Raw genomic sequence first — 10,654 nt, forward strand, 5'->3', positions numbered from 1 at the left:
TATTGGGCGTCGAGAGAATGTCGTGTGTCGACCTAGGGTTTTTTATGTCGACAAGCGACAATTGCGCGATATTGGCTCGATATATCGTATTGAGCGTCGAGAGAATGTCGTGCGTCGAGAGAATGTCGTGTGTTTTTTAGGTCGACAGGCGACATTCTCGCGATATATCATATTGAATGTCGCGCGTCGTATGGTACGTCGAGAGAATGTCGAGAGAATGTCGAGTGTTGCGCTCGAAGGTCGACACACGACATTCTCGCGACATTCAAGCGACATTCTCTCGACGTTCAATACGACGCGCGACAATTCAGTCGACAGTCAAGATTTTCTGCGAATTTTTTTGTCTAAAACCCAGCGCCATATGCGACACTCATATATTGATTGTCGCATGATTGTCGCGCGTCGTATTGGGCGTCGAGAGAATGTCGCTTGAATGTCGTGTGTCGACCTCGACGGTCGACACGCGACACTCAACTTGGCCCTATCCGGATTCCGTATGAATGGGATATAACTGACACAGTTCATTGCATAGATTCGATAATTGTATAGCTGTATATGTAATTTTAATTTGAGAGCTGAAATAAATTATCAATAGTTTCTCTCCATGTACTTTTTTTATGTATCTACTTAATATAAACATTACGATTAAGTGTATACAAATTTGTTTTATTATTACAACTTTCTGAAAAGGTTTTTTTATCTTTGTTCTGTTAAAAATTCTGTACGTCATTTACCATCTTTGAATATATTAGGTTGTGATATGTGTGTACTAACGAGCTTAAATCCTAATGTATGTTGAAATAAACAATATCATGCTTTATATTTCGTTTAAGGTTAAACCTTCAAACACATAATTCGTGCATAAACTATCCAATTACTAGGTTAACTACATATCAAACATTTTCTTGTAAATAATAAAAAAAATAAAAATAATTTTATCAATACTACAAAGTTAACGTTGATTAAGAGTTACAATAATTTTTTAGATATATTGGTAATTTGATATTGGTCGTTTTGTTGAAACCGATAAATGAATTAAGAAAATGCATACATTTTACTAAATGTTCGTCATTTAAACTGTGTACAATGTGCGAATGTTCTTTAAACGATACATACTAAGGAACTGTCAATACAACATTTTGTTTTACATATTTACAGGGGTAAACTACTTGGATGTTTGGTGTGTTTGTTTACGATACTATGCGCAGACATCATTACATGTACATAGCTAATCTATGTATTCCATTAATGTTGGACTTAATGCTTTGCTATATGTTCCGAACAGTCACAGTAAAAATTAGCGTAAATGGCTCTTTATTCTTACCCAGTATGAATTATATAAATAAGAAAAAAATCGCATCACGGGCGAACGGAATTTGTGATCATTTTAAAAATTACAACAATTACATTAAATGCCATGATGTGAAGCTATTTACGATGTTATTAGGTTCGAAATTTCATAACTTTGTTGCATCACAAATTCAACTCAATTTGACAAAAATGTTTAAAATATATTAATGCTATTAGAAATTTTAACTTAATTTCATTTTAGCTCGAGATCCAAAAGCTCGGTCGATTTTAAGTGCATGCCAATGTTAATAGGAAGTTAAAAGTTAAAGATTTAGGGGTTTAGAATAGCGTTTGACAAACAAGGTAAGCCCTTTGCACTAGTTGTCGTTTCCTGTGATAAGGACAACGAGAATTATGTTAGAGTCTCATTTTGAGGTCAAAAATTATCTTATCATTTAGATGGTCGGACGTCTACCAATGGTTCAGTGCATTTGTAAAATTCGCACTATGGCTATTGAATGGTTTTTAAATAATTAAGTATATTATAAATTTAATAACAAACGTTTTAATGACACTAAACTTGTCTTGCTCTTATTATTTATGTAGCTTTATTTAGTTTTTACTTTTCAATTAGCCGATGTTTCCATTGCGTATTATGTTGATGCCTTGCCTTTTATAATGGTGTACTAAACGTTGGAACCAGAATAGTCTTTTAGCGAATAGCCTCTTTCAATGCGGTAAAAAACTTTCAAAGTCGCAGTATACTCAGTATCGTCTAATCGCCTAATAGAGTTGTAGATCATATTCAGTCATCTTTCGTCGCTGTATTGGTGTATTTCACTTAGTCGCAAGACTATGATCAAAACGGAAAACTTGTAATTTAATAATTATTAAATTGGTTGTTAGGGCCAACAACATTCAAACTAAAGAAATAATAATAGTTAAATAAGGATACATATTTTGAGAAATAATATAGGACCTATTTGTCTGCGCATTTAAACATGTTGAATGAGTTCGCTTAATTCATGTTACCAACTTAACGCTGTCAAAATTTCTCAAGAAGGCAATATGTTTACGTTTGAAATTGATTGTCAACAAATGAAAACTTATAACGTAATGAGGTGAAAGATACATTTGACGAATCGAAGATGTATGCACATAAAATAACGACTCATTTGGTCAATTTCGATCAACACGAGATTAAATTTGCACAGAAAAAAGGCTTCATATAACACATACATATGTTTTCTTAATGTTTTAAACAATCTGAATTTATTTTCCTTCAGCCAATATACACAACGTTTTGTTTATTGGACGACCGTCAGAAAAGTTAACCCATTTATGTCTAGCGTCCTGAAAAAAGGACATTGCAAACAGCGTAGACCCAGATGAGACGCCGCATAATGCGGCGTCTCATCTGGGTCTACGCTGTTTGCTTAAATGAATTTCTTTATGAAATAATCTAATTATAGAAATAAATATACTTGACAACCCTAATTTTGGAAATAAATTGATCCAATTTAGAAGGATGGGAGAGTTTACTAGGCATGAATGGGTTAAATACTTAACGATTTCTTCGTGAACATATTGTGATTGAAAACTTCACATTTTGTTAACGTAAACGCTACACTAGGACATGTGCTACGTGTAACATTACCGTTTGCTAAAGCATATGTATTTCATGGGTCTGTTTTATGATGGTTATAAAAACCACGCCTATGTTGATGAAGTAAAGATCTTACTGTTTATTTAGTTATAGTTTTTATATCGCATGAAGATGAGCGCAATCCCACTTAAACATATAATTTAATATTGTGCATTGAATTATAGCTTTTAGCTCTTATAAAAATAAGCTAAAACCAAGTTAAAGATATACTGTCAACTTCAATCTTAAATGGACGGTCTTCTGCGAAGTCAAAACCCTACACTGAAGTATATTTAACCCGATTTTTGGAAACAAACTAGGCATGCAATCAATTTCAGGTCATGATAAGGCGTTCCGTAACCCACTTTTATATCTGCCGACGATCATTTGTCGTCGGAATTCGGCAGTTATAAGTAAGGTATTATAATGTTTAAATTCCTAGTGTTCGTTCTACTATCAGTTCCTTTTTCTTTTTTCTCAACTGTTTTGTCGGTTTCCGCTTAAGTTAATTTCCTGAAAAGTGTTTGTTAATAAATGCGTTTAAATATGAAACATAATAAAATGTTATTAAAACTTAGTTCATGATATGTCATGTTTACGGACTAGTCACGTTCGCTTTAAATCATTTGATATTATACAATATTGGTCTATGTATATAAATTTATATATTTGGTTGTTGCTGCTGCTGGCAAATCTGCTAATCAAAACTTTATTTTTACAAAGGCAGATTTCATAATATGTATATTGGAATTATAAAGGTAACAATTTTCATAACAAGGAAACGTGGGCCATAAATCCGTAACTTAATGTACATAGAAGACAACTTGGCGTGAAGTTATATCTCTAAAAATGTATACGAATAGACTAGGTAAACACGTATTTATTCGGAACACGACACACAAAATTAGGCCCAATACGCAATACGCATGCAAGAAGAAGTTACCTTAAATAAAAAAAAAAAAAATATGCAAATATCCCTAAGTCCGCTATATAAGGATTTTCGTTCACATAGGCTAAATGTTACATCAAGTTTTCTGTTATAGCAAACGGATAACTTGAGTGCAATGCCAAAAGTAATGTAAATCAACATCTATACACATAAACTAGATTATCCTGGTAACCTTGAAAACTAAAAAGATAATTAACATATAAATCCCATTTTACAATACTCATTTGGTTTTTTGGAATGTATGTTTATTTTCATTTTAATTTATTTACATAGGTATGGGTTTTTTACACTGATATTTATATAACACTGGCCGAATCTTTGTGATAAATCAATGTGTTTTTATCACCGATCGATTGTCTGTAAATGCTATGTAACCTGAAATTTCAATATCTCATGATTGAATGCTCGAATATTTAATGAACATCAAAAGTTTGCGCCTTGGATATAAGATCATCTCCAAGGATTGACGACAAACACTTGTTTCCCCGCCTGAAATAGTCGAAAGTAGGATTTTTAATCCATGTACATATATCAGAACAGTTCGAACAAGATGCACGCTACAAAACTGTTTAAGAGGTAAGCTGATGATCCATGTTGGAAGTTAAATCATAATTTTACATGAAGTGTTGTTTCACGACGTCTTGTGTTTACGTTTTAATAAACATAACTTAGTTAACGTGTTAAACTCATTTCAGTTGACGAAACACTGTTGATGAAATAACAGACATGCTTCCTCATTTGGTCATCTTTGTGAGCGTCTTTGTTGCGTCCAGAGCCATTCCTACAACAACCAAGCCGCAGCAATGTTGGTGCATCGACCAAGCTGAACAAAAGGATTTGTTCAGGTTTGATGGTGCATTAACAAAGTTAATTTATAAGAAAAACTCGTTCTGATTTCACCTATGGTATCATATGTAAACATGCTATGCATGTTAAGTTGAAACATAGTTGCTTGCCAAAAAGAACCCAAAGGATTTGTAAAGCATGTTTTTACAACTTTATTTAGAATTTTCCAGATCAGCTTCCTTCTTTTTACGTAGTAGGTAACGCACAGTTATGCATAAAAACTTATTAAAAGTAAGTGAACCGTTATTAATGGTCTAGAGTGAAATATCTTCATTTTTCTAAGATTTTATCTCGGCTGGTTAAATGAACTGTTTCAGAGCATTTGATCACACCGCGACCACAAATTTGAAATGGCTGCAAAATTATAATAGCAAAATAACACCATAAAGTTGGGTTGAATTAATGAATGATTAAATTCGGCTTGTGCTGTACTAATAGTGTTGCATATTTGTCATTTAGTTTAGTTTAAACCTGTTTATGTTGGCTTGATTTCATCGAAAGTCTAGGGCCTCTATAAACGTTCTCGAGACCGTTTCCTGGGCCTAGTAGAATCGGTACTTAGTGTATTTGGGAGAGATCTGAAGAACGTTCCCAGAGTAGGGATCGAACCCGTGACCTCTCGGTCGCTTGGCGGACATCCTTCCCATTACATCACGGCGACCTCGAATATTTGTCATTTGTACAGATGCCCGAGGGAAGGTACAGCCGTTGGGACCCTTTACGGAGACATCTTTGACGACCCATGCATTCTTCGCGAAGATGATATCAATGTTCAAGATCCGGTCTGGGTTGTTGGTATTTCTGATGACAACCAGGTTATATAATTTATAGCATTTACCTTATATTAAATTAATATTATATATTATTTATGTGAACCCATATAAAACAACATTGTGCGAACGTCCAGACAAGCATGGTAGGACATTGTTGAATTGATTTCATTAAATAAACTACGCAGGATTCAGCTGTCTGGTCTAGGTGACCAAGAGGTCAAGGCGTAGGCCATTTACTCCGGTAGACCATGCGTCATATACTGGTGTTCTTTCATTTAAAGAAAACGCTAGTCAGGTTATAATTCGTTTTAAAATGGATGCGTGTATATTTGAGTTGAGCTTAAATCGATCAATTAAAATTCATTTAATTACAAATGCAAAACATGTGTGAACAAACAACTTTAAGACCCTTAAATATTGACGTCAAAGAATGATATTTATTTATAAATTGAAACAGTGTAGTCTAATAGCATCCCGTAACTTGTATTGAAATGAACAATGACAATTCCTGAAGCAAGCTCGTTCATAAAAAATAAGATCGACACGTAAACACCTTATATACATTATTATATCCACCGACTTTGTTACCAAGTGCAAAACCAATGATAATGCGAATGTAAGTATAACCTGAATCATACATAATCTACTATAAAATTAATCCAGTCTTTGTTTATTTAGGTTGTGTACATTAAACACGATTATTCGGTTGTCCCAAAGACGTGCCTCTATCCGAAATCGCGTGGTAAGTCAAATGATTGTTTTGTCAAATAAACTGAGGCTATGCTAACACTAGATATGATTGCTAGATAAACGATATGTTACGCAAATTTTGTAATATTGATATACAACTTTTATATATGAGGTTTTACCGAAATAAAACATATTTATAATGACAGATTAATGACATATTAAAAACAATTACGATCATCCTGCTCCACAGAAATTTCAGGTTGATTGCATCCCTATACGGAAAGTGTTATCTATTCAATTAAGATGAATTCCACAATGATTTCAAAACCTTACAAATATTGCTTTGACGACAATTTGGATGCGCGACGGGGATGAAATCGCGTTGACAATCGATTTTCCCAACTTTAATTGTCGTAAAATGAATCACATTTTTTTCCAAGATATGTTTATTTATAAGTATATGTTATAACTTTAGATTTAAGTACTTTTGTATGCACACATTTATGCTTAAGTCTTTTAAAACAGGTAAAGTAACTTTCGACCCCTCCTGCCCTCCGGTCATGTTAAACGGGGCGACGCTTAGTAAGTATAATTTTATTATCAATTACAGCTCTCAGTGGTGCTTTTCGAAAACAATTGGTTTGAATATCTCGTTATTTTTAATGCATCTATATCATAAAATCCAAATTCTTCAAGATCTCATATTATAATATTATGCTTTGTTTTTATCAGTATAACGTCAAAGTTTTATCCAAATAATGTGTATAACCATGTCAACAATTTTTGCGTAGATGTTTACATTCCATACCTAAATGATTTTTAAAGGGTTAATAATACACAGGACATTATTCAAAACTGTTGAAAATAAAACAGCGTTTACGATCATTAATATTTATAACTTACATAAAGATGAGCAGTTGTCGTTTTTTATGATTTTATTTCAGACCCAACAACCACGACCACTACCACCACCACCACAACAACAACGACGACCACACCCAAGCCAACAACAACTACAACGCAAAAACCAACTACAAGTATATTAGAGTGCCTTAAAGATATCATTTAAAAAATAACTAGATATATTATATAATTTAACTTTAAACATATAAGATATCACACAGGTACTAAGCTTTAACCATCACTACAAAGCAGTCGGAATTGAAAACAGAAAAGCTATTGTCAGTTCTACAGTATTCTCTATTGGTATTCACTTCTACAAAAAACAGCTGGATTTGTTCAAGTATTCATCAGTGAATCAATCTGATGTTTGATGTACTCAACATAATTACATGTTGTTGTTGGTATAGTAAAAGTAATCACAAACAATTATCTAATACATTTACTCTTAAACAATAATGCAAACAAACATACTCATGACCTTTCTGAGACCTCGTTATTTACTCGTGCTTACCGACACCGAGGAAAGTAATATATGCCTACATGTAGCATGAAAATACATTCGACATATACTTGTGAAACACAAAACACAAGTTTGTGTTGGTTAGCACACTTTAAAAACGGCTAAACGACTAAGTGAAGTAAGGAAATATGGTGAATAAGGAATGACCATAAGCATTAACTTTGTTAGTAGAGTTGAAGCAATGCGATGTTAGCTATAAACACGGACAGACGAATTGTGTGATATCATACAAACGGACCCGAATCATATTCCTCGTGACAGAGGCATAAAACATTACATTTAGTTTCTGACAAGTCCATGCCTTTGGATTAAAACCAGTTTTTTAATATACCGAACCTTAAATTAATTCATCTCACAATACATATAGCATCGTAGGGGAAAATTATTAGAAATGACAGAGAAAACGCATTCCAGTATTATAACATTTAATTGCACAAGTCAAATTATAGTAAGTCGATATGGTTAAAATATTTTCATATACCGGAATGTATCATGTATAATGTATTTGTTTATAATTTCAAAATATTGACACATATTCAATCTCGGAATCGTGGTTTAAAATATAAGTTTTTAGACTAATGATGTTACTGTGTAAAATAATTATGTTACAATTCGTTACTTTAGGCACAGAAGAGTATATTATATTAATCATATGTTATTATATGTATAGTTCTTTCAGACATAAGTATTACAATGTAATATCATAATAATTCATTTTGCTTGTTAAAGGGCACGTGTTTGAAACGTGTATATATTGTTGCAGCCCAACGCACTATCCTTGTGCCTGTAACTCCTGTGCAAAGTAAGGGAACACTTAACTTCGTCTTTATTTATGTAGAATTTCGTATTGTGCATTTTTTTCTGTTTGTGTTCTATTGGTCGTAAATGTATTTAAAGTGGTTTGATTTCAAAGAATATAAGATTTAATTTTATTTTCTATAACTACAAATAATTTTTATTTAGTCAAATGTGAGTAAAAAAATAAACTGGCAAAAATAATCAAAATGTCTCTAAGCATGCTATTGAGGAACAGTTACATGCATTTTAAGTGTATTTAATCATATAATGAAATTCCTAGTGAATTAAGGGGCTAGTTCACGTTGTATACAATTTTATTATGTACGGATATGATTTGGGACTTTTCAGCTTCGCCCAAATGCAACTACGCCAATATTCTCCAAGCCATCCAACAACAGCTGTCCGTGCCCCATGCCGACGCTCTCTGTCCCGGGGGACAAGGTGGAAATCCATCGGAGGCGCTGCTGTATGCACATTGTATGGCGGCTCCAGACCACGATGCCCTTACGTGGTCGGCTCTTGATAAGGTTTCGTTATGTTTTCAAGCACTTCTTTGTTTTCAGTTTCCGAAATGCTGTGTTTGCCATAGGCATAGCCTGAATGGAGTATTACAACAAAACACGTTTTGTTATTTGATTGAAAATTTGAATATCAATACAATCTATGACAGACACCTTTTTGTAGCATCTTTTTAACTAATATGTTACCAATGTTAATTTCATATGTCAAGTAACACGGTAACAATCTGATATAAAATGCAACTTAGGAATATCATTAGCCCTGCTGTTCAAATCGATATCTATGTAGACATTGCAAAGACCATGCCCAGAACAAACAGCTGCTGGCGTGTTTCATCTATAGAATTGTTTTGGGTATATTAGAACATTATGTTTCATAATCCAAGCTCCTTCTTTTTTATTTTATAAAAAAAATGGTTATTGCTTTTCGAACTGCGATGGAGCCTTAGTAAAATAAGCCCAGTACATTTTGATCTATATTAAATCGTTCTCATTTTTTTAACGAACAAATACAATCTCAACCCATGTGTTTATATCCTTCTACCATTAACTCTATCAATGCTGGAACCGAATTTTGAAGGCCTTTGCAAACAGTGTATATCCAGATGAGACGCCACAGAATGTGGTGTCTCATCAGGATCCAAACAGTTTGCTATTCTGATAGAATTCTTTGAAAAACAAATCAAAGACAATGCTAATTTTAGAAATTCAGCAGACGACACTTTAGCAGAAGACAAATTCCCCAGCATGCAAAGGGTTTACATCCCCATGCGGATGCTTTCGGAAATACGAACTATGCGTGTTTTTATCCATCCAGGTTATGGACGTGTGTTCAACGCTCCCAATAGGCGAACCCATCGGAGCATATCTTGGCAAAATCCCGATGGCTGGGTCATATGGAATATTTCTCGGGTGCTTTGGAAACTCTTTCACGGTTCGTTTTTTTTTATCTAAATAGACACCTGTAATAAATGGATAAAAATGTTGGTCTATCGGATCATGAAAAAATGAAACACAAGTATAAGGCAATAATTTCTTGTTACCATCAGTAAGTGTTGATTTAAGGCAAATTTGCGTTAATGTACAGTACTGGCCAGTAAACGATCAAGATGCATTAAAGAATTTCTTCAGCATACGCACTTGATATCTATATGGTAAGTTGTATTCGGTTGCTCTGTGTACAGTACACTGAAATCAAGGGATTTTGAGATCATGATTAAAAATAGGTTGTTTTAATAGGTTGTGAATCTTAAAAGACAACGTAAATTTATGACATTTTAATATTGGTTAAAATTCACATGAAACATGAAGCAACATAACCCATTCAGGAAATACAGTATTGTTACCATACCTCAGTCGTGAATAAAAGACCTATGGCGTGCATGCAAATCACAAAACAATGTTAACAAACTATTCAGAACAGTATTTGTTTAGCTTACGCTATTGATATATATGGTCAGTTGTATGATGATGCGCTTCTTACTGTCGACATAATTCAATGGATTTTCAGAAACCAATTACACATGTGTTGTCTCGTTCATTTTAGATTGCCACCCAAGATTGTGGAGCGAACTCTGCGGTGACAGCCAAGGACGCTATTGCCTTGACAGGAGATGCAAATCTGTTCTTCACCTTCGACTGGTGATTTGTAGTCAAATGTGCGAAACTGACAACCCATTTAATCTTCGTAATATGTGTTGCATAAAGACGTTAAAACGAAAA

General features: G+C 33.7%; 1 protein-coding gene across 2 annotated transcripts; it reads left to right on the forward strand.

Moving 5' to 3' along the window:
• Positions 1-3,273: 3,273 nt before the first annotated feature.
• Positions 3,274-10,654, forward strand: LOC127831744 (uncharacterized). 2 transcript variants are annotated; one of them, XM_052356780.1, is made up of 10 exons: positions 3,274-3,353; positions 4,580-4,729; positions 5,416-5,545; positions 6,182-6,245; positions 6,719-6,775; positions 7,138-7,230; positions 8,380-8,418; positions 8,763-8,941; positions 9,750-9,866; positions 10,479-10,654. In XM_052356780.1, exons 2-10 carry the CDS (start codon positions 4,611-4,613, stop codon positions 10,575-10,577), a joined length of 897 nt encoding a protein of 298 aa, XP_052212740.1. In that variant the 5' UTR covers positions 3,274-3,353; positions 4,580-4,610; the 3' UTR covers positions 10,578-10,654. The 2 variants fall into 2 exon arrangements, with proteins under 2 accessions (XP_052212740.1, XP_052212739.1); XM_052356779.1 differs by having other exon boundaries at positions 3,274-3,348.

This window comes from Dreissena polymorpha, chromosome 5 (genome assembly GCF_020536995.1).
Source record: "Dreissena polymorpha isolate Duluth1 chromosome 5, UMN_Dpol_1.0, whole genome shotgun sequence".
Classification (NCBI taxonomy): Eukaryota; Metazoa; Mollusca; class Bivalvia; order Myida; family Dreissenidae; genus Dreissena; species Dreissena polymorpha.

Bases quoted from the DNA above. Each gene is read 5' to 3' on its own strand.
- LOC127831744 (XM_052356780.1), top strand. From the start codon at position 4,611: ATGCTTCCTCATTTGGTCATCTTTGTGAGCGTCTTTGTTGCGTCCAGA. The intron at 6,776-7,137 runs GTAAGTATAATT...ATTTTATTTCAG, and splicing joins GTTAAACGGGGCGACGCTTA to ACCCAACAACCACGACCACT. The intron at 9,867-10,478 runs GTTCGTTTTTTT...CGTTCATTTTAG, and splicing joins GCTTTGGAAACTCTTTCACG to ATTGCCACCCAAGATTGTGG.